General features: G+C 41.1%; 2 protein-coding genes across 4 annotated transcripts in view; one reads left to right on the top strand and one right to left on the bottom strand.

Annotated features, from left to right (window-relative positions):
* Positions 1–7,297, top strand: part of ARHGAP31 (Rho GTPase activating protein 31) — a 110,436-nt gene extending 103,139 nt beyond the window's left edge. For both annotated transcript variants that reach the window (XM_008514604.2, XM_070583838.1), the window contains exon 12: positions 85–7,297. In XM_008514604.2, coding sequence (XP_008512826.1) covers positions 85–2,517 — 2,433 coding nt within the window. In that variant the 3' untranslated portion in view covers positions 2,518–7,297. The remainder of the gene's footprint in view (positions 1–84) is intronic.
* Positions 7,298–12,817: 5,520 nt separating this feature from the next.
* The window catches only part of TMEM39A (transmembrane protein 39A), a 34,212-nt gene continuing 19,076 nt past the window's right edge, over positions 12,818–27,953 (bottom strand). For both annotated transcript variants that reach the window (XM_070583840.1, XM_070583839.1), the window contains exons 6-10: positions 24,574–24,728; positions 18,636–18,984; positions 17,668–17,855; positions 15,617–15,737; positions 12,818–13,311 (exon numbers count right to left, since the gene is read on the bottom strand). In XM_070583840.1, the coding sequence (XP_070439941.1) occupies positions 13,078–13,311; positions 15,617–15,737; positions 17,668–17,855; positions 18,636–18,984; positions 24,574–24,728 (1,047 nt within the window). In that variant the 3' untranslated portion in view covers positions 12,818–13,077. The remainder of the gene's footprint in view (positions 13,312–15,616; positions 15,738–17,667; positions 17,856–18,635; positions 18,985–24,573; positions 24,729–27,953) is intronic.

Raw genomic sequence — 27,953 nt, 5'->3', positions numbered from 1 at the left:
TCTTCAGTCTCACTGGGAAAGAGTGCGGATGTCAGCACCGACAGCCTTTGGTTCTAAAATAACCAGTTTCTTGATGTTTTTCAGGATGAAGATGATCTGGCCAACGCCCTGATCTGGCCGGAGATTCAACAGGAACTGAAAATTATTGAATCTGAGGAGGAACTCTCCTCGTTGCCACCGCCTGCCCTAAAGATCAGCCCCACTCAGCCAATTCTGGAGTTCAGTCCGGCGCCCTGTGCTTCCTTGGAGCCTCCTGGGAGCTCGTCTTGTGGCTCGGCCCCAGCTCCAGTCTCCGCCCCCCTGGAGGAGTGGACTAGGGATCCAACCAATCAGAGCACACCGGGGGCCTCCACAGCAGCCAATAGAGAAAAATCCGAAGCAAGCCGCAGCCTGCCTGGATCTGAGCCCGAGAAGGGCCAGCGGCCAGACCCCAGCAGCCTAGCTCCTCTGGAAATAGTGCCGTTTGAGGCGGCTTCTCCACAAGCGAGGGTGGAGGTGGGAGGTCCAGGGAATCTGTCTCCTGTGCTCCCGCCTGCTCCTCCCCCCCCAACCCCAATGGAGGAGGCGCCTCGAGTCCAGCTGTTGGAGGGCGGCCCTGAGAGAGAAGACTCATCCAGGAATTTGAAGACAAATGCAGATACAGACCAGCTGAAGTCCAAAGGCAGCCCCGGGATCCCCAGTCTCTGTCAGGAAGACGAGGCTGCTCCAGGACAAAGGGAAAAGCAAAATTCAAAGGATGCTGCTCCTGAGGGGAAAGGCTCTGGTTTTCCAAGCCCCACAAGGGAGGTTGAGATCTCCCCACAAGGAGAGGTGGATGTAGCCCATTCAGTACAGGAGCCCTCGGACTGTGACGAAGACGACACTGTGACAGACAATGCGCAGCATGGCCTGGAGATGGTGGAACCCTGGGAGGAGCCCCAGTGGGTGACGAGTCCTCTTCATTCCCCTACCCTGAAAGATGTGCAAGAGGCCCAGATGCAGGGCTCCCAGGGCCTGCGACTGGAGAAGAGGCTTTCCCACAGGCCCAGCCTTCGCCAGAGCCATTCTCTAGATAGCAAAACCACAGTTAAGAGCCAGTGGACTCTCGAGGGTCCCTCCTCCAGCAGCTGTGCTAACCTTGAAGCAGAGGGGAATTCTGACCCTCTGCAGCACCTGTCACCCAGGAGAGAGATTACTGGATGGGATGAGAAAGCCCTGAGTTCCTTCAGAGAGTTGTCTTGCCCGAAAGGGACAGAGGCTCTTCCCAACCAGAAGGGACCAGGTAGTTTGCAGCCCAAACCAGCAGAAACCAGCCCTGTCAGCCTAGCAGAGGGAAAGGAACAGGGGACACCGCTGGAGCACTGCAACCCTCAGATTGAGCAAGGCAGTGTTTCTGGGCCGCAGAGCAGCCAGGAGAATTCACCTAGCGTGCAGGACAGCACCTCACCTGGAGAGCATCCCCCGAAGCTACCGCTAAAGACCACTGAGTGCGGGCCCCCAAAAGGGAAAAATAGGCCTTCTTCCCTCAACTTGGACTCTGCCATTCCCATCACTGACCTCTTCCGGTTTGAGAATGTGGCCTCATCTGGTTCACCTGGAATGCAGCTCTCTGAGCCAGGAGACCCGAAGTTCACGTGGATGACCTCATCTCACTGTAAAGTAGACCCCTGGAGGGTTTGCTCCCAGGACCCTCAGGACCCGGACATTGTTGCTCACGCCCTGACAGGCCGCCGAAACTCAGCTCCCGTGAGTGTGTCAGCTGTGAGAACCTCCTTCATGGTCAAAATGTGCCAGGCCAGGGCAGTCCCAGTCATCCCACCCAAGATTCAGTACACACAGATCCCACAGCCCCTGCCCTCTCAGAGCTCAGGGGAGAATGGGACTCAGCCTCTGGAAAGGAGCCAAGAGGAACCCAACTCAACTGGTGGGACCTCTCAGAAAACTGCCAAAGGTGATTCTCTCTCCTTGGAAAGCCCAAAGGAAGAGAAACCAAAGCAAGATACAGGAGCCATTGAGTCCTTGGCAGTGGATGCCACTGCATCTCGCATGTGTGAGGGACCCACCCTTTCTCCAGAACCAGGTTTAGCTAACCTGCTCTCCACCCAGGATGCAGTAGTGCAATGCAGAAAGCGCACATCAGAGACAGAGCCATCGGGGGACAACCTGCTTTCTTCAAAAATAGAGCGACCATCAGGGGGTTCTAAGCCTTTCCACAGGTCAAGGCCAGGAAGACCTCAGAGCCTAATCTTATTCAGTCCTCCTTTCCCCATTATGGACCACCCGCCCCCATCATCCACAGTGACAGATTCCAAGGTCCTGCTGTCCCCTATTAGAAGTCCCACCCAGACAGTTTCTCCTGGCCTTCTTTGTGGGGAGTTGGCAGAAAACACGTGGATCACACCAGAAGGGGTTACACTTAGGAATAAAATGACCATCCCTAAGAATGGCCAGAGACTAGAGACCTCAACCAGCTGTTTTTACCAGCCCCAGCGGAGATCAGTGATTCTGGATGGAAGAAGTGGGAGGCAAATAGAATGACATCAGTTCACCTGCTGGTGTCTGAGAAAATGTCGTGATTCATCTGGAAGTTACTATTGGGACAACTTGCCATTGTTCCAGGCACAGGTTATCCAAGTTTGGGCTTAGTTTGGCCTCTTCTTTTTCTTCGGCCTTCTGACCATTTATTAATTAGTCCATTTGCCAGAAGAGAGGTCAAGAGAAGGACCAAGAGATGAAGTTTAAATAAGTCTCTATGAGCAGGCAGGGAAAGGTCAGGTGAGGGAAGAGGATGAAATGCTGGCCTCCAATGAGGTTTGGGACCTGTGAGTTGCGTTACTCCCCACTGCCATTATCTGTGACCATTGAGAGCTGGGTGTGATTATGCCTTTTGAAAGAAAGAGAAATCCTTTGCCCGTGTTGGAAAACGTTGCTATTGAGGTTTGAAGGCCTCCTATTTACTTCATGCTTTTTAATGCTCTTTAAAGCATGTGTTCTTTTAGACAAGTTTTCTGATAAGCTTTGTAAAAGTGTACTATCCAGAATAGAAGCAGATTTGGAAATGCAAACTAACGTACACTTAGATATCCAAGTGGGTGAATTCACCCACTCTCTTTCCCTGCAATCCCTGCAGATCTGTCCAAGGTGGCTCCATACGCCAGCACAGAAAGTCAGAATCTATACTAAAGAGCAAACTTGGAGACTGGCATGGTCCAAGAAGACTTTCTGGCTCTGGCTTCTATTAATTTGGGACTCCAACTGCCACTATCCTGCCCTCTGATTTATAAATCCAGTAGCTGGGGAGGATGGGAGCTGAGCTGAGGGTTACCTCAATGAAATGTGCTGAATCTTCATTTAGGTATGCAAGAGTGAGGGGATCTGCTTTCTTCCCGATATCAGAGTCCAAAAACAGGATGTCTTCTTAGAGAAAAGCCTCACATATAGGCAGAACTACACTCCAAACTTAATGTGTTTAAATTGGTGGAGCATTAGCAGAAAACACCTGTAGCTCAGCTTCACACTCCGTCCATACTAGGCTGGGACCAGCAGTGCAGGAGAGGGTAAGCCGGGAGCCCCAGGAGGACAAGGCCGAGTCCTAGCAGGGTAGCCATCATTACTGCTTGGTGACAGCTGCCCTTCTTGAAAATGTATTTCATTTTAGCCAGTGGGAGCCTTCCTTTCTCCCTCTCCTTCCATTGCTCAAGAGCAGATTCAAGGGACCCCTCTGCTTTCCATGGTCCCCCTCATCCACTACCCACCCCAGGCACTGAAACTTGCTCTTCCCCTGTCTATACGCAAGCAGAAGCAATAAACGAATCTGATTCTATTTGTTATTTAGAAGTTCAAATGGGCCATTCCTTTTCAGCTGGAGAGAGGAAGGAGAACGAATCTAACCTGCTGGCAGATTTTTGGTGCTATCCCAAAGAGGGCTTCACAAGAGCCCTTCTCAAGGCAAAACCCTTCAGGGTATCAAGACTTTCAGACCTTCTAAGACAACTATCTTGTTTCAGATACAAAGAAAAATAGGATCTTTTTTTAGCCCTAGGCACCTCTTCTCAGGTTCAAGTCTGGCTGAATTCTGTCCAGAAGCTCAGTCATTGCAGAAATTTCTCTAAGGGCTAGCAGTACCTCTGGACAGACCTCACAGCCAAGGCTGGTGCTGGGCTGGGTAGGGGCTGAACTGAAGTTACCTCCTCCAGTGAGAAATGGGACGCTGATGCCCTGCAACAGATACATAGTCCTCTCTCTCTTCTTCCCTGATAAGCCTTACAAGCAATTTTGAAATCTTGTCCTACACCTTTGAAGCCAGTGTCTATGGCAGAGATAACTGGCAGGCCAGCTGATGAGTTCTGCTTTCAGAGGGCACTGCGATGTGTGAGCAAGGGGAGCAGTGAATAGGCCTTTGGTCAGTGTTTTTGCATTCTCACTGGGAATAAGACATTGTACCAAGAGCCAATGAGATGTCAACCTGTAAGAAAAGTCCTAAGGTATGGCAATTTTCCCTTCTAGGCAAGCAAGGTGAAGAAATATATTGGTGACGGATGAGGAAGGCCATGTTCAGGAGATTTGAAAAGTACATTCCTGCCTTATCAGAAAATGTGGCAGACAGGCTTTGTGTCAATCTCAGTGCACTGTGGTGTCTACGCTCTGATAAGGACCACGTTCCAGTTAGAATGTGAGAGGGCGAAGGAACTGCACTTTGCTTTACCATCAGAACTCTGAGCCAAGTAATGAAATATTTAAACTATTTTATGATTATTTTAGATTTTTGTTTGTAACACTTAGAGGATATATTTTTATTTGGGGATAGCCTGAGAAGCCACCATTTACATATTAACAAGTGAGTTCAATTTGAGGCGCCTATGTAGATTTATTAAATGGCTGCCATGTTCCTTAGACTCCGGCATCTTTCATTTGTAGCATCCTCTTCAGGCGTGTGGGTGTGTGGATATCATTATGAGACACAATGATAACTGTCTGGAAATATTCTCTACTCTGAGCTTTCCTCGTCAGTCAATCCAGAAGGCCTTAGAAGCTGGCTCACCTGCTCAGTAAGTGTCTGGCTGCTAAAGTGTGGATCTCTCCTTTGACTATTTCCCAGCCTATCAACTGTCACAAACATTCATAAACTTCCTGTGGACCGGGGCTAGCCTGGCACTGATGAAATTCCATTCTATGTTAAAGAAAACTATTTTTCCCCTGAAATTGTTCCCCAAAATGACCTGAGATTACCGATTTGGTCACCCACTTGGGCCTGAAAAATGAATGCCCTGAGAATGGCTGGATGGGAATCAGATCGCCTGCTTCCATCCAGAGGGACGGAATGGGTGCTGCTGGTTTTTGGAGGATCTACTTGGTGCCCTAGAAAGGGCTGCAAAATCAAATTCTCAAAGGGCACCTTCAAATCAACTATTAGTCCCCTAAATGGGGGTGGCTGACTTACAATGTTGACTTTGAAGTGAAATGCATGCATGTTCTAATGTTTTCCTTCAGTGCTAATGACTGCTTAAGAAGATAATGACCTATACATATTGGCAAAATGGCCCTCCCAGGCCAACTTTTTTTTCCTTCTTTTTTGCAAAATGGACCAGATAGAGGGAATTTGGTTTTTATTCTCTGCTTCACATAGACTATGAAGAGACCTGACCAAGAACCCCATTAGGATGGTTACCCTAATCTAAGCTCTAAAATTCAAAATGTTGGCCAAGTCAAAATTGTGGATTCTGGGGAACTTAAAAATATAAACATCAACATCCTCAACAAGTAATATTTATCAAGAGCTTAGTAATATTGCACTGGGTACCTTAGAACTCTTAAACCCTTGAAGAGTCTAATGAAAAAGAGGAAATAGATGGTAGCAAGTCAAACAGCAAATCAAACAACTGTTATAAACAGTTGTTTACAACAACCAGGAGCAGGATTTAGAACCATTTAGTTACAATTTGGAGAGAATTTGACTTGACTTGCAAACACAATTGCAAGTCCAGCAGAAGGTACTAGGGAGACACTCAGGCATTGAGAATTTTGCTTTGATCATTTAAAAAATTAGAGAATGGTAACTAAAAACAAATGTTTCTGAGGTTTTCTGTGGTCTTAATTGGTTTGGTTGTGAAGTCCTGTTGGATCTCTGCTAATGAGCTGGGCAATATCAGCGTTCCATACTCCTTGAGAGGGGGTTTGAGACTTCCATCATCACAAAATGGGTTGACTCCTATTGATGATAAAGTCATAGGTCCAAGATAAACTGTTATTTTTATGTCTAATGTTTAGCATATAATAATCACATTTGAGTAAAATTGGGTGGGAGATTCATTTGTCTACTGGGGCCTTGTGTTCTTGCCTGAAGAGGTGCTGGAGAATGTAAGATTCATTTGTCTGGGATTGGAATGGAGAGGTTAAGGGCAGGTCCAATTCTCACCAGGATGGGGATTAGGGCCACATTCCACCATGGCCTGTCCTATCTGATGACAACATGAATCTGGGAGTTAAATGTTGCCAGGAGTATGATTTTACACACTTCCAGCAGGAGGGTCAGCTCAAAACATGGAATGACAAAGAATGCATGGCCTCCTTGGTCAACACCTTTTCTAGTAAAGTCAGGCCAGAAGAGGGAGCAAGCACCCTTCCAAGCATGGAGAGGAATGGGAGATGGTAGAAGGGTGATTGCCTGAGTTCAGTGTCAGTCCAGATAGTATAAAATCGGGGACCACCACTGATTGACCAGCACACAGTAGATGATTTAGTAGCCTTGAGGTTCATGAGCAATGCAGGGATCACTTCTCTATGAGGATGAAGGAGGACGTAGCTAAATATAAGAAACCCACGAAGTACAGAGCCATGTGCTTTACCGGATGAATCACGAAGCTTTGCAATAACTTAATGCTATAGTACTTCCTGGCTAATAATTCTGCAAGGTAAAGCACTTTTTCAAAGGAGTCTGTTAGAAAGCCACATGATTTCAGCTGTTTGTTGAGCTCGAGTATGTTTCCAAAGATATAATCAAAATCTTTTTCTATTGATTAAAAAAATATAAATATTAAACTTATCCATAGAGACATTTAAGTGTAATTAAAACAGATTGTTATGCTTTAAAAATGTACTCTAATAAATGACATAAAATATAATGCTTATGATGGCACTATGAACTAGAGGAGGACATGGGGTCATCAAAATCAATAATAGGAAAAGTGGATTATATGCATCAGGCTCATTGTTCTGGTCTGTTCTGTTTGATGTCATTTTTTATTACTTCAAGGTTTGGTCTCACAGCAAAAGTCCTGATGATTTCTTTCAGTAAATTTTTCTGGTTTTTGTTATTTTACATCGTAATAATTGTCAAATATTTGCAACTTCACTCTTACTGTTGCAATCATACATGTCACCCAAGATACCCAGTATAAATCAATGGATATTGTAATGAAAAATGAGAAGGAAAAAAAGCTATTCCTTCTCAAAACTCTGCATCTTAACAAGTTATGTGGGCCCACTTACAACAGATGTGAACTCAGTTTTTCTATTACTTGAAGCAATCAAAGGGGACTATTCTCTCATTTGAGTGATTATGCTAATAACGCTCTGGTGGAAAAGAAAAGCGAAAGTTTGCTCTCCTGGCATATGTTGTCACAAAAATGGGGACAGGTGTTCAGTGGGTCAAAATGACAGACCCTTAGAAAAACAATCATGCGACCCAGGCTCACAACCTGATGATAGTTGCAGTGAAAAATATCATTGCCAAGGGGATACAAATGCTAGCATTTTGGCAACCATATTCCACTTAGAACTTTACACTACTCAGGCCTGCTCTGTCACCCTTCACTACCGCCCTAAATGTCTTTTTCTCCTATATACTCCCAGATCCCCTCTCTCCTCTGTCTCTCTCTCCTGAATCTCATGCCCACTGCCCCCAACTGGCAACACACAGTTCCCCTCACTCCTAATCTTTCCCACAGCTCCTCTGGAGTCCTTCTCTCCTTACAGTCTCTTCACTGAATGCTGTTTCCACTTCCTGGACGTCAATAAAACTTGACACTCCCTTGAGGACACTTCTTTCCCTGCACAAAAGGTTGCACGTTTTTTTCCATGTTACAGACTACAAAGAGCCAAGAAGATGTTCTCCAGTTTCCCACTTCCGCTTCTGCACCATTGTGTCTTCCCATCTCATACAAAAATCTCTTATTACCAAAATATATGGCATCCAGCTATTTTAACTTTTACCATTCTTTGTGGCCACGATGTAGTCAATGTCCCAGACTTCCCAGTTTTGGCACCAAGCTGTTTCCTCTCTAACTCATGTCCCACCATCATTCTGGATGACTTCAGTGTTTCTGAGGAACACCCATCCGACACCCTTGCCACAATTGCTTACAGCTTTTACCTTTACTCAATTTTGGCCATTTGCTTCCAGGGTTACACATCAGGCTGTTCCACAACCCAGAACTCTGTGATCCTAAACTCCCATATTCCATTCTCAGAACTTCTCCTTTCCTTACTCCCTTATTCCTTCTACTTGCTCAGATTACTAATGCCTGGCCCACCCATACTCCTTCTGACAGAGGATACCCCCACCAGACTTCATTCTTCCTTCCCTGGTCTTTCCAGACCCCAAGATGCATCATCTCAACTGTTCTCACCAGCACCATTACCTCTCTTGTTCACTAGTCCTTTAGCCATATCTGCTGGGCAAATCTCCAAACCAGGACTCTTTCCATCCATCTACTCTACCCTTCTACTGCGTCTACTGAGTTAGACCAGAGAAAATCATAAAGCCATGGTAGTGAGAGTCTTGGAAATTTATGGTTTACCACCTCAGCAGTGGCCTCATTCCCAAAGTTTACAAAGGCCATTCCATTATTTTAAGACTCCTCCTAGATGCCTCCTCACACCCTAAAATGATAATTGCTTCTTACTTGACCACGAGTTTATGCTATCAGATGTGTTTCTTCCACTTCCTGCTGCTACTTTCCTTTATCCATCTGTGTGTATCTAACCTCCCTTCTAACTCAGAGGAAATGCTAGTCTTCTTCCCAAAGGCTCCCAAGAACCCTTCTTCTTTCCAGTTCACTACTTCTTCATTCCAATTCACTACTCTGGACCAACTGCAACTGACCTCCGCCCCCCTTGCTCCATTAAAATTTCTTACTAAAGTTACAATGATCTAATAACCAAATTCAACAGTCAATTCTCAGTCTCTTGAATATTTGATACTGTTGATCATTCCTTTCTTGAAACTCTAGTTCACCTCATCTCTTGGAATTCTATTTTCTTAGTCTTGTTCATTTGAAAACTTCCTCTTCCTCTACGCTTAAATGTTGTTATTCACCAGAATTCTGTCCTTCTTTCTCTTTTCACTCCACGTGTCCCTACATTATCTTATTCATGCACATGACTTTTTCTATCACCCACACAGTGGTGACACCCCACCCCTCCTCCCATTTTCTATTTGCATGTACTTTTTAAAATGGTTGGCTGTCTTGCTTTAAATCTCCTTGACATTCTCCAAACCTCTTCTACACATTGCTACCAAAGTTGTCTAAGCTAGGGTAGTGGGTCTCCTCAAAATCACCTGGAGAGTGTGTTAAAACAGACTTCTGGGCTCCATCCAGAGTTTCTGACTCAGTCAGTTTGGGGTAGGGCTTGAAATTTTCCATTTCTAACAAGTTCCCAGTTAGGTGATGCTGATGCTGCTGGTCCAGAGATTACACTTTGAGAACCCTTGACTTGCGAGCCCTTTGGGTCATAAGTCCTCAGCTTAAAATCCTTTATTAGCTGTCTTCTGTCTACAAGTTTCCAGACTTCTGTCTGCTTAAGAATTACTTGAAGTGCTTGTGAAAGGTCCACACTATTGGGTTTCAACCTCAAGATTGATTTAGTAGTTCTGATTGTCCAAAGATCGCCCCTTTGAGACCTACAGGATAATAAAAATCCAAACCCCTTAGTGTGGATTTCAAGTCCCTCTGGGATCCATTCCTTGCACAGCTCTCCAGCATTACTGAACTAGTTATTTAAAAGCCTAGTGCAAATCCTTGCCTCGAGTTTTTGTATATCCTGTTCCCACTCCATGAACCCTCCCCCCATCTATGTGGTAAACTCCTAGTCCTCCTTTAAAATGCATCATGTGTGTTCTGCTGCCGTGAAGCCTTCCCTGACACTGTAGCTTCTAAGCAAAGTTGATCACTCTCTTTTCTGCATCACCTCCGCATCTTGTATATACTTCCTTTACTCAACACCTTTGTGTCACAATTATTGATTTACTTCTCTGCCTTCTATTAATGAACTCTGAACATCACTCTTTTTGGCCCCCAGCAGTGTCTGGCACATAATAATTGCTCAATAAATTGAAATGGGGGGAGGAGCCGTGGTAGAGGTGATTGATTGAGAAGGAGGGGAGGGAAAGCAGCTTAGGGAACATAACATGGAATCAGAGTAAATAGGATACTGAGGAATATTTCCATCATGCTCATGCCCATGAACTACCCTCCTCTACTCGGACACTTTTACCCACTTTAAGCCACCCAGACAACTGGTCAAGCATCTTCTTTCCTTTTCCAGTATCCCAAGTTCACTTGACTGATCTTTTGCTATACCATTTTTTCCACAATTTAATTTCCTAACATATACACCATTTAATTTCCTAACATATAAAAATTACCCAAAAAGGCCATTTTTTAATGTGTATACATCTCCTACTATCACTAAACAAAGATGGCGTCCTTTCTTTTACATGATCTGTAAGTAATAGAATATACAAGTAACTAGTAATTTTTCTCTCCCCCATCTGAACGTGGACCTTCCACAAAGGACAGCTGAAAAAGGTAGGAACATGTTGAACTGAAGGGTTTTATCTCCCTGATGGTGTCCTATCTGGAAGGAGAGGGGGCACCTGGCAGTTCCATTAGCCAAAATTAATTTTTATTTATTTCTTATATTCACTCATTTGTTTAGCCAGCTTGGCATCTGGTCCTCCTGTGCTACTCCTTTAAGATTTGGCCAAGACAGGTCAAACCAGAAGGGGGAATCAAGCCAACTTACAAGACTAGTCTATAATCCCTAATCAGTTATCTGGGCTACTTTTCAATGACAGAACCAACTTGGGGCCATTTTGATGAGACACCTTTGTGCCCAGGCCACCCAATGTGCTCTCAGCTATCAAGTAATCTCATCAAAATGGTTATTAGTCAAAAGAAGCATATCTTCAAGATCCTAAGGAAAGAATATTGAGATGGCAGCTTTCCCACTCTCCCTGTCTCCAAGAACCACCATATTTGGACCGAATGACTTTACAAAAAACAAGCAATAAACTGGTTCTCTCGCGATTTTCCAAATACCAAAATTGTTCCCACCTCAGTGGACTGTCCTTGCTGTTACTGTAACAGGAATTCTCCCCAAAGCTATTTATATGGGTCAGTCTTGCTTCATCTGGTCTTTGCTCAAAAATCATCTCCTCAAAGATGCCTTCTAGCAATGCCATTCCTAGCACTTTCTATTTCCTTGCCCTGATTTATTTTCCCTTTACATTTATTACTACTGCTAGGAGACACTGTATTATATATAAATTTATTTATGGCACATTTTGCACCTCTCACCCCCTACACTGTAAGCTCTATGATGGTAGGGCCTGTGCATTTCTTATTCACTGCTATATCCCCAATGCTAATATGCCTAATATAGTGCCTGGTGGCCAATACATATTTGTTGAATGGCTGAACAGACGCAGACTGAATGCCAAATAATGTAACTTAGCAAAGAAAGCATAGACATCAAAATATTAAAGAAAACAATGGCTAACTTAAACATAGCAGTCACCTAAGTAGCTGTATCCATATACACCTACACACCTCACAAAGCTGCCTTTGCTGAAAACCTATTGGGAACTCTTCTGCAAGAATTGTTTTCAGAGCCAGTTTGTGAATTACACGATTGGTCTTTTTACTTCATAAGTCATATTGTGTTTCACCAAAAACTTTACAGTGTAAAAAAGGCAAACTGAGCACAGAAAATACATGAGAATATATTTCAGGCTCTCAAGACAAGGCCTCAGAAGTTTAGATGACTAGTGACATCAATTGACTAAGTGTATCACCTCTCAAGAACATGGACTGAAAAGGGTTAATGCTCACAACATGAAGGTGCTGGAGTATGAAATGAAAAATACACAATTTGGGCATATGTAAAATTATCTGAGGACAAAGAGGTAACTTCTTATATTTCTCTTCTACTGCTAACTCCAAAAAGGCCGCTGCAGGTGGGTTGCTGCTAGACTGTGTTCAAGACCGTTTGGCTGAGGACTCACCCGTTCTTCCAGTCACTCGGTATCTTCAACCTGCCCACTCCAGCCCACGTGGCGTTTGCACTTATCTTCTCCCACTGATCCAGCCATACACCATCTCCTTCATGAGTGTGGACACTCTAAAGACTTTCTGTCTTAAAAAGTATTATTTCAAACAGCTAACGAAGAAAGGAAAATCCTTAGGGCAAAAGAAGTCAAAGAACAGGGAAAATGACAGCAATATCCTGAGTTTCAGGATGGTAGCTTATTCAAAAATATATTTAAATGTCATAGGGCGAACAGAACACTGAGTTCGTGTCTCAGAAATTCTTCCTCCCAGTAGGGAACAGAGAAGCCCACCCAAAACTATAATCACTCTTTCCCCTGTGTATTCCAATAGTATTGGCCAGACAAAGAAAAAGGGAATGGGTCCTCTTAGGCAATTCCACTCATCTCCTTTTTGGTAGCAATAAGGGCAAATGAGGATTAAAGATAATAAGAAGGACTGGAAAGACAGACACACCAAAGGTACTGTGTCAAGATTTTTTTGAGATGTGTTCATAAATGAATGAGTTATTTCAGAGCCACACAAACAAATCGATCTCTTTACTGGAGAGGCACACCTCTCACCTGTATATTATTCAAATATACTAACACATGAAAGATCACATCACCTTGTTTATGGATACATTTAATATCCCTTACCCTTCCCGCCTTTCAAAACATAATAGTATACAAAATATAAAATATCTTAAATATTTATAAAAATTGCAAGAAAAAAATAGAATGTATGAAAATATTTTTATCTGAATTCTCCCCCATTGCTGAGAGGCAGCTTAGTTTGCCTTGAGTTCATAACTGTTGAGTGGATAGGAGTATGCCCTGCCTAATACTATTCTGTCCCGGAGGAGCTTAAATAAAACATAGTAGTTGCAGAAGAGGATGAGAGCCATGGAAAGTGTGTGGTTCCACTTCTCCGACCGCAGTAAGGAATAGAGCTGGTAGAAGACGACGCTGCCCTCAATAAGGATAAGCAGATTTAACAGCCTTAATGGACGATGAAATAGGAACTGTAAGGAAGTTAAAAAGCAACACATTATTTCATAAAAAAGTAAACGCTGTATTTATTCTTACAAATTTTCTCCTAAAAATTTCCTATTTATAGGTTACTATAGGCAATAACAAATAGATCTGCTTACTGAATATCAATCAGGCTATTTCTTGCTATAGAGACTCAAACCTTTTCCTTTTTGCTCAAGGAATAATGAAATTTTATTTCACGGCCCCTGAGACATGAAAAGGGATTATATTCAAAAGAACTCTGTCTCTGAAGACTGTTGGGTTTGTTTGGGGTTTTTTCCCCAGATATTGAGAAGTAGGGTGCACAGAGACAGGACAACGAGGAAGGAAGGAAAAATTAATCAGAATTAGAGTGTGGCTAAAAGCAAGGCTCACTGTTTTCACTTCCATCAAATTCTTTAAGAGGCTAAATCCTGGTTTACTAACAAAAACATAGTAGGAATAGAAAGGTTGAGGTCTTAGGTTGCAAATTGTGGTAACAGCAGTATATCGGATCTAAAAGAACTAATTTACACTTCAAGGCTCAAATCTGAGAATAAAGCCAAATTATCATGACAGCTCTGAAAGGCAGCCAGGTTCTCAGGGTCCTTCAAGAGGAAGAAAACGCTTAACCTGGGTTTTATTACATACTACCGTGTATAAAATTGGCTCTAAATTAATATTCTAAAAGGACTCAGGCAATTTCAGATTCTGTGGCAATTATAACAATTATAATTAAAGGTGCTAGTAAGCAATAAACTGAACGACTAGAAAGGTGAGGACAGGCTTTAAATTCTAACAGCTACAGGTAACAGGCACATTTTAAATGAGTGTTCTCGAACTTTGAGTGCCTAAGAATCATTTCCAAATACGCAAATCCCTGGGATCCTTCAGAGATTCTGATTCAGCAGTCTGGGCCAGGGCCCCAATCTCTGTTTCTGAAGAGTGAGCCTGGTGGTTTATATGCAAGGAGACCAAGGACCACTTTGAGAAGTGCTGATTTTACTGTTTGCCAAATCAGTAATAAGTTAATTTCCCTAATCCTTCTTCTTTGGATTCTACCTGATTCTTCAGCTGTCCAACACTAGGCAAGGAAAATACTTATTTTTCAAGCAGAAAATTCTGACAAAGCATCTGCTTATTGTAGGTTTCCAGGGGATAGCAAGGGCCAACAGAAGACATTAAAGGCCTATGGAATTCAGCTGGGTGAATTAAATATTCCATGTAGAAACCAAATACTTATGAAGTTGTGACTTAAATCCACTCCTCCATCTTAAGGCAATCCCACAGGAGCCTAGGAGATAGTTGTAGTTTCCTCATTCAAGGGCCTTTCACCCTCCCCATGCTCCTCCCAACCCCCACCCTGCCACACCCTCCCCGACCATGGTATTTAAAAGCATCCTGTCCTGATGCAAGTTCTCAGTGTTTCATTGGTAGCAAATACCTGCAGAACCAGAAAGTCTATGTACCCTCACAAGGAAATGGGAGGGATGGATGGGAGGGAGAGAAAAAAGGATTCAAGTATTTCAAAAAAAGGTCTCCAATCCTTTTTTTTAGACTATGATGTCTGTTCAAAGGCAATGCGCTGTACTACTACAGTTATTTTCACTAAGAACGGTCCCCTACGTGCACCTTCTTTCCCCCACTCCCATTGATCTGCTGGCCTTTTACAAGTAAATACTTCTGCCTCCTGGAGCCAGAATTTCTGGAAAACTGAAAGATCAAATAGAACATAACCCAAGGCATAGTAGATTCAAATGAAACAGAAGCTGAGTTTAGCAGGCGTCTATTGCTTTCTCCTTTTAAGACTTTTTTCCTTCTAATTCAGGAGAAGGTAAAAGTTAGGCCACAGATCATGGCATTTATCTTTCAAAGGGGAAGTCAAGGTATTTTAAGGAGATGATACATATGACAAATACCCAAAAAATCCCATTACATTATTACTATATTAAATACTGCTTAAGGATACACAGATACAATATAGTAAGGATACCACTAAACCAAACTATTACAATAAAAATTATAAGATAAAAATAGAAAGGCTTAAGTAATGGCCTACTTGTTTCAAGTAATACTAGACTCAAATTCCAACGTAACTAGAGAAACCAGCCAAGCTGTTGAAGTTGGGGTAACAGTATCTGACCTTCAAACTGCCTTTCAGAAGATATTTCCAAAAGACAGGGGCCAGTATTACAGCAGTAGTCATTACCAGGTATTAATTTCCTAGTATGTGCTACATACTGTGCTAGATGCTTACACAGAGTGGCCTCCTACCACCCCTAAGCTTATGTTTGAAAAGAAATAAGTGATACTTGCATAAAAGCGGGCATGGGATACATCTGAAGGCACTGCCACGTTGTAAGGCCCCATGGCTCTATATAAGCATCTGCTGTGTCGCACCAGCACCCCTTGAGGCCATATTGTATTTTCTGACCAACTAAGGGAGAAAGAAATGCAATGTTAGCAAATTGGCAATTACAGATAAGATAGCATCTGGCAAGGCCAGCTTTATTTCTATGGAAGGCATTAAATATTCAAGGCTTCATCTGCCTGAATTCTGAAAACACAGTAATTCCGTGGTCAGACTGGAAGAAGTTAGAAAGGATTTGTTATTTTAACTTCACTGCCGTATAGTAAAAACATGGCAAAGTGATACAGTTAACTTAGTGTGAAAGGACTTAAGAGGCTTAGGAGAACAAGCAGAAACAAATGTGGAAGTAAGGCATCTAAGCATTTTTGAGCCAGGAAATCGAGTGCAAGCAGGTGGACTGTCATCTCAATCTCAAGTGAGCAGAGTCTACTTGTGGAAATGCAGGAGGGAACGAACAAGAAGAGAAAGTGGATGGCAATAAGAGCAGTGGAGAAATTAACACGTCAAACTAGCATGACATTTGCTGCAGAGTTACATCCCGAAAAGCTATATAGACAATCAGCTTATTTATCACATACTTCAAATGCCTCATATATGCAAGAAACTATACTGAAGAACACAGAGACACACAAGGTACTGACACAAAGACTTTTCTTTTTACCACTTTCTTGGTTTATTTTTATAGAAGTTTCTCTAGGAAAAAGAAGTTATGGAAGAAGCTTCATTCTTTCCAGCACCAATGTAATGGAGTTGGGGTAGGGATGGGGATCTTCAGGTTAAGCTTTTAAAAAAAATCTAAGTTAATTCATCTCTTCCTGATTTTGGAAAGGTTAGTTTCCTAGGGTAAGAACTGGGACAGCATTTTAGATATGTTAAAAAAAAAAAATTCTAGCACCCTGAAGCTTTCCCAGTTCAGAAAATGTTCCGTCAGCCTTGCTCACACTTACCAGCATTAAAGTGATGATAACCTCATGGCCATGTGCCATCAGGAGCCTGAAGATGTACAGTACTAGTACTGTGGATTGTATTTTCAATTTTTATTGAAATTTGTCCTTTGCCCACAGTCGGGTTTCTTTTCAGCCTGGCCCAATCTCTTTCAGTTCCTGGGCTTGAAGGCCTGTGCTAATCTGTATCAGACATCAAGGCAGATAATTGAAGGGAGGACTCTGAGGGGGAGAGGGGAAGGGAAGGTCACCTCAATCTGTCCCACTTAATTAGGAACGAATTTCTAGGGGATGAAATTTGTGAAATGTTCAAATTATAAAAAGGAGGAAGATGAAGATGGTCCAGGTCTGAGAGCAAGGTATGATGAAGGACTCAGAAGTGAGAAAACAAAAGGATTCTAAAGTTAGCCATTTTGGATCATAGGGACCATGCAAAGAAATGACTGACAAGGGGACACAATGAGAGGAATACTGAGAGAGAATTCAGTTAGGGACAGTTTTCATTTAAATGTGGGAATAGCAGGGAAATATTCATTAGTGAGTTTAGGAAGAAAAGAAAAAAATTATAATTCAGGACAGGAAAATTACTAGAACAAATTTGCATTTTTTAGAAAGAAAAGATGAGAGAAGCAAATTCCAGCTGCCTAAGTGTGAGATGATTAGCTAGCAACTATTTAGCTGTGGTAATGAAGATGAGAAGATGAATCCTACAGTCCTCTAAAGAAAATTAAAAACATATCATGATTCTTTGAATTTGGGCAAAAGGTTAAGACTGAAAGAAAACTCCAAGATTATAGCTTGGGAAACAAATTACAAACTCTAGAGTGACTGGGCAGTTGAAAGGTAGGAGGCATTTAAGGAGGAACTGGGGATGGTGGTGGAAATGAGTTAATGTCCCCTGTGTTCAGTTTAGAGTGATGGCAAGCATCCATGTAGACAAAAACTAAAAATTAAATGTTCAAAGCCAAGATCAAGAATGACATACAAGCAAATAAATATGATCAGCAGCATGTAGAAAGGTGTTACATGGTTTTACCCTCTAGCCTACTCACATGTGCTGTGGAGCATTGCTGTAGGACCCATGTTCGAGCTTCTGCCACTTGCCCAGGTGAGCAGCTGATTTATGTAGCAAATCACAGTACTTGGATGGCAGCAGTTGTGTGGTGAGCATGACAAAAGCATTGATCCACACCATAATGAGGTGCTCGCACGACCAGCGCATGTCATAGTACTGGGTACTCTGGAAGAGATCAGAAGACAGAGAAATGTTCCATGCACTGGTGAGCAAGAAGGCAGGGATGGGTGCGTGTACATACGCCCTGCAGACAAATGCCACACTGAGTCACACATGCACTGGTTGTCCTGCTGTCCGTGCAGAAAGTTCAAGAGCAGAGTCCTCCAAAATCCTTCAACCTGACTTTCTGGCTGTATGAGTTAGGGCTGGGAGGGAGAGGCAATTTTATTTTAAGTGCTTCCTTTCTGGAAGAAGTGAGTGCTCTCAGTGATTGACCACTCCGGTTGCAGATGTGCTTCTCAATGGGTGAAGGAAGGGAACTACAATGTTCCAAAAGATTTTGGGCTCAAGTGACATCCAGACCATTTTTCTTTTCTACTGAAGTAAACTGAAGTTTAGGTAAAGGTTAGATTAAATTCAAGAAAACTCCTGATAATCATGTCAAGATCAACCACAGTAGGCTGAATTTTATTGATTCCTCGGTCCTCTTAAGCTACTATATACCGATTCTATTATAAGTACAAGTTTTATTCTCCCGGGAAACTGAAAAAAAAAAACTTAAAAAAAAAGGAAAAGGAAAAAAGGGGACCACCACGGGTGCATCACATATATGGAAATACCTATCCGCCAACCAGGAGCGGTATTAGTGCACTCCAGATGCAGCCGAACTCCACCATCCAGGCTGCCAAAGGGGAGACAGAGAAAAGGGGGATTAAATAAGACCAACCCAGTTTATGTCATTCACACACAAATCCAGCAAGCACATAAAAGCAAGTGACCACTCACCTTCACAAAACACAGGGGAAGAAATGCAACATAGTAGGCACTGAAGAGGGAGTTGAAGAGAACTTCCTTGATTCTGTGGTTGAAATCTGCTTTCAGACATTCTACTTCATTTCGAATGAGGTCTGGAGACAGGGGGCAGCTGTGGGTGGGGATGGGCGTGGCATTATTGAACTGTTCTTTTAACGACTCCAGCAATAAGGAGAGGAAGTCTTTGGATTTGGCCAAGCCACCCACAGTGGAGGCAGTTTCCTCCACTGCCTGGTGCTGGACCACATAGTTATAGTCTGTGAGAAGAAGATGAGCTCTACTATCTTGGTGGAAACAGCAGAGAGGAACATAAACACCAAACCTGTAGGAAAAGGTGATATAAAATGAGACCACAGATGCCACCAACATTAGATCTTATAACTACGTTAGTAAAACAGTGATGATTCACCACAGCAAATATAATATGACAGGGGCTTTGTTAATGGTAAATTCATTATTTGGGAAACTCTTTAACTAATTTCTTCCCACAAAGGCAATACATATTCATTGTAGAATAATAGAAAACTACAGGAAATCACAATGACAAAATACAAATCACCTAGAAATAAGCATTTTTACATTTTTCATAATTAGGTGCACAGACTTTATACTTTTTTCTTTTGTATGTTTAGCCTCATACAGTATAAACTGTTTTGGTCTGTTGTTTTAACTTTGGGTGTGTGTTTATGTATGTACACATGTACTGAGCATTTTCCCAAATCATTTAACATTTTTCTGTAACAATTTTTTTTTTTAAAGATTGGCCCTGAGCTAACACCTGTTGCCAATCTTTTTTCTTCCCCTTCTTCTCCCCAAAGCCCCCAGTGCATAGTTGTATATTCTAGTTGTAGTTCCTTCTAGTTCTGCTACGTGGAACACCACCTCAGCATCGTTTGATGAGCAGTGATCTGAACCAGTGAAACCCTGGGCCGCCAAAGTGCAGCACGTGAATTTAACCACTCAGCCACGGGGCCAGCCCCTCTGTAGCAATTTTTAAAGATACTACAGTATTCCCATATAGATGTACCAAAATTTACCCATTTTTCTCTTGTGGGAAACGAGCCATTTCTTATTCTCCACTATGATAAATATCAATGGGATAAGCACTTTCCTACACAGATCTTGAGTGCATGTGCTAATTTTCAAATGGCTTGCTTTTCACTTCAAATTTCCCCTTCTTAGTGGGGCTCCCCTGCCTCTGCGCTACATCACCACCCCTACTACCACAGGCATTCCTAATTCCCCTTGCCTGGTTATTTCTCTCCATAGATCTTACCGCTCCATATATTTTACATGTTTATTAGGTTTTTTTCTGGGTCTATCTTCCCCTCACTACAATGTAAGCTTCACAAACCTGAGATTTTAGTTTGCTTAATTCACTGCTGTACCCTTCGTGCCTAGAATAGCGGCTGAAAATTAATAGGCACTCAATAAATATTTGATGGATTAATGAAAAAAATTCTAGAAGTACAATAAATAAACTTCTATTAGTAGAATTACTTGGTTAAAGTATTAAATATTTTTGAGACTTTTCGTAACTTCTTATAGTTACTCCAACTTTTGGTTCCTTAAAAAATTTTTAAATACTTCCCCAAGTCCTCATTAAGTAACTTCCACAGTGTGACCTAGGTATTGCAAATAAGTCATTTCACTGACATAAATTCAGATATTAAAAACAGCAAATAAAAAAGGTCTTATTTAGTTATAAAAAAACAGACAAATGTCAGCTATCATAGTTTTCTATAGAGGGAGAAATGATGAGCTTATTAGTAAGTAACAGGATGGTTAACAGCAGCTCCAGGATCCAATGTGAATGGGTCCTGGAGCAGCAGGGTGGGAGGGATAAATGTGGAAGCATCAGGCAGAAGAACTTGCCCATGTGCAAAACCGCGAAGGCCAGAGAAGGCTATAGGTTCATTATTGCTGAACATGGGAGGGCGGGGCAGTCAGAGGCTGGGTATGCGGTAGACTGCAATGATGGCCCCATTTCTCTACCCTTCCTTATAGTCTCACCCACTGCCATGTAACCACACAGCCTTCATTCTGTGGGTGAGGTGCCCCTGCCCTATCCCCATACTGGGCTCAACAAGGTGACTTGTATTTGGCCAAGGGGATGTCAGCAGACATGCTTGTGATCAGAAGCTTGAAATGAGCTTGCACAGTGAGGCTTGCTCTCTTGCCACTCTGTTAATTTTATGTGATCATGTCCAGGCCCGCCTGCCAGAGCATGAGAGATGTGGAACAGAGCTGAGCTGTCCTAGTTGTCTAAACTGATAGCCAGTCAATCCCACCACATGTGACTGAACTCTCAGCTAAGATCAGGATATGTGCAATAAACACCTACTGTGGTGTGCTACCATGGTTTTGTGGTTGGTTGTTACAGCATTATGTAGCAACAGACAACTGATATAGGGTAGAATGAGAGAAACTGGAAAGGTACCATCAAAGGCTTAGACTATGGAGGACTTTGTAAGGTAAAGGAAATGATTCATTAAAGAATTTTAAAGAGGGTTAGTAACATGATTCAACTTCCATTTTGAAAGTCATTCTAGCGACAATGAAAAACGGAATGGAGGAAGGCAAGAATGGATTACCAGAAGACCTGATGGAGGTTTAGAATGCAATAGCAGAGATTATGGAGAGCACTGGAGAGATTCAAGATAAATGTAAGAGCTACCGCTGCTCATCTTTGGATTTATTTACCCTCACCTGCAAAGCTGAGAATCAAATAAAAAAAAAAGAGGCAGAAAAAAGTCCCTTTCTTATCTTATGAATAAATAAGAAAATAAAGATGTGGTCATTGCCATTGTCTAGCATTTTAAATTTCTCATACTTAATTTTTAAATTGAAGTCAGATAAAAGTTAGATTATACAACTTTTAAAAAGTAAAGGAGGTAAATATATTTAAAAGTAAAATTTGTTTAAAGTACATGCTTATTTCATTGTTTCATGGGGTGTGGAGAGCCTCCACAAATAAGCAAGCTTCTTTATATACATAAATTGAAATGAAAAAGCTTGCTAGCTATTTTGATGATGGCAATCCTCTTAAATTTGGCCAAAATACTCCTTGATAAATCCATAACTAGCCTTTCATATCAGATATAACTAACCTTCTTATTGATTCAACTAGCTGTTGATAAACAGAATAAAGTATACACCTTAATCTGAATCATGAAAAATGGTATTTATAACATACAAAATTCATTTTGTAGGAAAAAGGGTAACATTAATGAATTGAGTTGATGAGTGCCTTAAATAATTGTTTAAACACTATAATTAGACATACCCTAGTACTACCAATAGAAAGATTCCTCCTGCCATCCTTACCCACACAATCTCTGATTATACCTTGATTTTATACTGTGACTACACATATAAATTCATGCTTACACTTCAGCACCATAAATGGTATAAAGCAATGATTCTCAAACTTGAGCAAGCATCAGAATCATCTGGAGAGCTTGTTAAAAGGCAAATTACTGGGCCCTACTTTCTAGAGTTTCTGTTGCGGTAGATTTGGGGTAGATTCTGACAATTTCTATTTCTAACAAATTTCCAGCTGATGCTGGTGCTTCTGGTCTGGGAACCACAGTATGAAAACTACTGATATAGAATAATGGTTAAGACAAGGGTTCTAGAATCAAAAAGACCTGAGTCTTTATCACAAACTGTTTGACCATGGCAACGTTTTTAAATCTCTTAACCTGTCTTTACCTGTGGCTAATAGCCACTAATTCTCCTGTTCTGCTAGCCACTGTTCTCCTGTTCTTCCATATCAACAGAAATTTTAGTTGAGATACAGCTGCCCTACTAAAGACTTAATTTTCCAGCCTCCCTGACAATCTATCCTGCTAGGGGAGGGTGGAGCAAAAAAGATAGCAGGAGCCTGGGTCCTGACACCATGGAGCTGCCATAGCCACCCAAGACGACTTCCATACACACTGTACAGGAAAGAAGAATAAACTTATAACTTTTTAAAGCCACTAATATTTTGGATCTGTTATAGCAGACTAAATACACTACTCCCCCGGGGTATTGTGATGATTTCATGAGGTGATGTTTATAAGCACCTAGTCCAGCACTTAGCACATAATAAGAGCTCAATAAATTGTAGCTGCCTATTAACATGCAATGAAGAAAGTATTAGTCAAGTGTATACAAGTTAAACTAAGCAAGGTAGTTAGTTTAATAAGCCAATATGTACAATAAGATACCACTATACACCCATCAGAATGGCTGTAATCTAAAAAAACAGAAAACATTAAATGCTGACAAAAATACAGAGCAACCAGAATTCTTACAGAATTGGTAGAAAGATAAAATGATACAACTTCTTTGGGAAAAGGTCTGATAGATTCTTATAAAACTAAACATACTTCTACCTTATGGTCTAGCAATGCCCCTCCTAGATATTTCTCCTAACAGAATGAACATATATCTTTGTGAAAAAGACTTGTATAAGAATGTACACTAACAGTCTTATTTTTAACAATAGCCAAAAACTGGAAACAACCCAGGTGTCCAACAATAGGAGAATAAACAAACTGTGGTATATTCATACGATGAAATACTACTGACACACACAACCACATGGGTGAATCTCAAAAACAATATGCCGAATGAGAGAAGCCTCACACAAAAGTGTACTTACTGTCTGATTCCATTTATGAAATTCTAGAACAGGCAAATCTCTGGTGGAAAAAAATTACAACAATGGTTGCCTCTGGGAGGCGGGGGGTGTGATTGATTGGAAAGGGGCATGAAAGAAGCTCTGGAATTGTTAACGTTCTATATGGGAACAGGTTTGAGTTACACAGTATATGCATTTATCAAAACAGCAAATGTACACAAGATTTGTGAATTTTATTGCATATGAATTTTACCTCAAAAGAAAAAACTGTAAAAAATATCAAACTCTAGTTATTGATATGCACATGCTGACATATTTTGGGGGAAGTAAACTGAGGCCTGTGATTTAATTTTAAAATGCACCAAAAATAAGAATTGATGGATGGATAAAGGAATGGATGAACAGATATTGTCATGCAATTACAGTAAAATATTAATGGGTAGAATCTAGGTGGAGGTTACGTAGGTATTTGCTTAAAAATTTCTTCAATCTTGTGTGTTTAAGTTTCCATAATAAAATGTTGGTCAAAAAAAGTATATGGGGGCTGACCCCAAGGCTGAGTGGTTAAGTTTGTGGGCTCCGCTTTGGCAGCCCAGGGTTTCACTAGTTAGGATCCCAGGTGCAGACACGGCACCGCTCGCCAGGCCACGCTGAGGCAGCGTCCCACACAGCACAACCAGAGGCACTCACAACTAGAATATACAACTATATACTAGGGGGCTTTGGGGAGAAGGGGAAAAAAAGAAAAGAAGACCGGCAACAGTTGTTAGCTCAGGCGCCAATCTTTAAAAAAAAAAAGTATCTAAGTCTATAGGGCTTGAATATGGCATTCTTCTGTTATAAGGAGCCAAAGATCAAAGTAATTTGACCAAAAGGGTAAGACTGGTTGAGCCAGTTCATTCAACTAACATTAACCACCCTTTGTTCCAATATGGGCAGTACTAGGCGCCTTTATTTGGTGAACAGAGCTAATTAAAATATTCTCCATTAGTAGGAAGGCCGTACCTCTCAGGTTTCTTGGAACAGTCCTGGTTTATGCCTGTTGTCCTAACTGTATCCTAATTTAGAAAATAAATTATACGGTCATCCTACCCTCTGATTTTTTTCAATTTTCTGAACTCTTGGTTTATATTCAAAGAATTTCATTTTCCTTTTTTTACACTATTTTCCATTTTCATTTTTTATACTTTGTTTCATTTTCATTTTTTATACTATCATTTGCATAACCCAAATAATTTCTTAAAAGACTTACTAATAAAATGGTAAAACTGAAGTACTCACGGGTAGCCAAGGAAGAGGAGATTGAGGACTGAATGGCTTCTGAAGAGATTGACGAGGGTCCAACAAAGTACCCATCCACACAAAGTGAGCAGCACCAGGCGAGCGGATATCAGAACCATGTAGTGAATCATGGACGCTGCACCCGCCTTAGTAGCCTGAAAGTTTGGAAGCACCAAAAGGAACATTTTATAAATGACCTTATTCAAAAACAATGTGACTCAAGTAAGGACTTAGTAGATTTAGTGGAAGGTAAACTGTGTGTGTGAAAGGAAGGAAGGGAGAAGAGACGAAAAACTGCCCCATCCCACCTTATCTTCCTGGTCTGAGTTTCCAGAGCCACGTCCACCAGTGACCCTGGACGGTAGCAAAACAAATAAAACCCTGAACCCAAACCCCGCTACCACCGTAGGTCTGTAATTACTCTTGAATCAGTAAGTGATGACATCAAGAAATGTGCTATTAAAACAGTGTACTGAGAACCTTCTTCAAGTGGAGAGCTATTAAAAATCTGAGAAGTGACGTCAGCATCACGGCAGAGTGAGATTTCCTGGCAATCTCTCCCCTCCACCACCTTATCTTCCTCATTCTTGAAGATTAAGACTTCTCCAGGCACAGTTAGTTGTTTCCTCCTTGTATTCCCATAGTACCTCATATAGACCTCCTTTAAGTTCCCACAATATTGTATAATTTGTTTACACTGGGGCTTCTCAAAGTATGGTCCATGAACCACATTCATCAGAATCACTTGTGCTGCTTATTGAACACGAAATTCCTACTGACTTTCCTCACCAGATATAGGGAACAAAATCAGGAGTCAAGGAACCTGTATTTTAACAACCCACCAGGTAATTTTTATATACATAAAGATAGCAAGCCACTAATTTATCTGACTCTTGACTAGACTGTAATGGCCTCAACAGCAGCAACAGTTTCTAGTTTTCTTTGAATCCTCCCCACAATCTGTTTGCTGAATTAATCTTTAATAAATTACTGAAGCTTCAAAAAATAATCAGATCTTCAGGACAAATCCCTACATAAATAAAAGTTTCTTTTTTGACTTTTGCACACATGGAAATAATGCATGATCCCTTCCAATTCTTTATATCACAGCTGTTCAAATATTCTTCTTTAATCTCAAATCTTTAAAACTAATTAAATATAGTAAGAAAACATACTTGTCGAAACATGAAGCCCTGCAATGTGATTTTCTTCCAAGTAACTAGGAAGGAGAGAATGAGCAAAACGCAGGGGATAATGGTGTATTTCTATAACCTCCAAAAGAGCAGTGCCAGATCTCAGAAAGGGAAAAAAATTATCTGGGTTCAATAGCACATGGAAGGCATAAGAGCCTTTTAGGTCCCCCCTTTCTACCATTTCTTAGTTTACCCATACTACATGGCACATATAACATACATTCAATATGTACTATTTACATAGTTACTTATAAATGCAAAGAAGCAGGTGAATTAATTAATATCATAATGAACTGCTTAAACGTCAAACTGTGGAGAAGGTTCAAGCATTCTCAGCCATAGCAGAGCAAATAGTTGCATATCACTCCCCGATACACACCTCATGCTGATGTACCTCATGTATGAAAGCCTAGGGAAGGCATTGAAGCCATTGGAATTACTCACTGCCTCTATTCTGAAAAGTTTAGGGTTAGAAATAAAAAAGGCTGCCTCTGCCCAATGTCACCAGCACAGCAGAGCCTGGATGTATTCATCATTTTTGCCTTCTTCCAGAGCCCAAGCTCTTAACCACTGTGCTCTGTGTGACAGATACTATACCAGGTCCTGGTGATAATCAAGACAAACAAGACGTCTGTCTTTATGAGGCTGCCCAACCAAGAACAACAAATATAAAACTTAAAATTAAGCAAATAATTATTTTTACAATTGTGATGAGTGCTACAAGAAAAGAGTACGCTGCTAGGGAGAGCAAATAACAGGAGACCCTAAGCTAGGAAAAGTTCCTGAGGAAGTGATATTTTAGCTGAGATCTAGAGGATAAGCAAGAATTAGCCAAGTAAGGAGTAGAAAAATATTTCTAACACTATTATTCCTAAGTGAGGGGTACAGGATATAAAACTGTATACAGATAATGTCCCAAATATCCAGACAATACAAAGATAATGTCCCAAAGAGAGATATATTCTCTATATGTTTATAAAGATTAGAAAAAAAATATGAATGTAGTTCAATAATGGGGTTGTGAGTAATTTAAAACATTTTTCTGCTTTATATTTTAGTATTTTCCAATAAAATATTCCACTTTTCTATTTAGAAAAACAATTTTTTAACAACAGTGTTGCCTCAGGTTGGTGAAAGAATAGTTGAATAACTTTCGGTCTTGTGGAGCAAGTAGAGAAGTGGAATTGGCCTGGAGGGGAATAAACAGAGTCCATCTAGCTGGAGCGGTATTCCTCCTAGAACAGCATTTAGTTCTCTGAATTAACTGCCTCTCCTTAAAAATGATGGGTCTTTCTCAGAGTAGGGATCCTTTCTGTGATATAATCAAAAAAAGGGCAACAAACATATTTTGATGAAAGGAAGGAAAGCTGACTTATAATGGGTCTTACCAATCTAATTTAGATAATTTAGGAAGAGAACCACTATACAGCTCTTATGTTTAATTTTTGAATAAGTAATACACTCACGCTGCTCAAAATAGAAAATGTGTAACAGTGTTTGCAGCGAGGTTTCCCTGTCTCCCTGCCACCAACTAGGCAGCCCATTATTAGTTTCTATGTCCTAGAAAAAAATGTATTCGAATAGCAAATATATGTTGTTCCTTCCACCTGCCTTATTTTAAACACAGTGCTGTACTTTCCTTTTTTCACTTAATATCTTACATGAAGACATTTTCATTATTTTAATGGCTGCATAATATTCCATTATGTAGCTATACAATAATTATTTAAACATTCCCTTTCTGATGGACATTAAAATACAGATTTAAGTCTTTGACTAGAAATCTATTTAAATTTATCTTAAGTATTTTGTTCTCAGTAAGAATTACAGGTTTCTTTAGAAAACAGCTAATATAGTCTCCAACGAAGGTTATGCAAAAGCTGTTCCTCTGTTGTTAAGCTATCAGTAAAAGAAACAGAGTACTTCGAGTTATAGCCCTTGTGGCTCCCAGGTAGAAACCCCAGTTATGAAGGGTTTACACACTAACTGGATATACTAATTTGACATACCCAAGTACCATTTCTAAGTACTGAAGAGATGAAACTAAATCATTCCTTGCCTGTCTTGACAGATGTAAACATAAAACTCCACTGAGTTCCTCTTAAGAAAGAATGTAGCTTCTCATTACAGCCAAAAGTAAGCATCTATTTTCATAACTTAAATAAAGAACCTGGGAGAAAAGGTTAC

This window comes from Equus przewalskii, chromosome 18 (genome assembly GCF_037783145.1).
Source record: "Equus przewalskii isolate Varuska chromosome 18, EquPr2, whole genome shotgun sequence".
Lineage (NCBI taxonomy): Eukaryota > Metazoa > Chordata > Mammalia > Perissodactyla > Equidae > Equus > Equus przewalskii.
The sequence above is the reverse complement of the archived record's forward strand: the minus strand, read 5'-3'. Positions and strand labels throughout refer to the sequence as shown.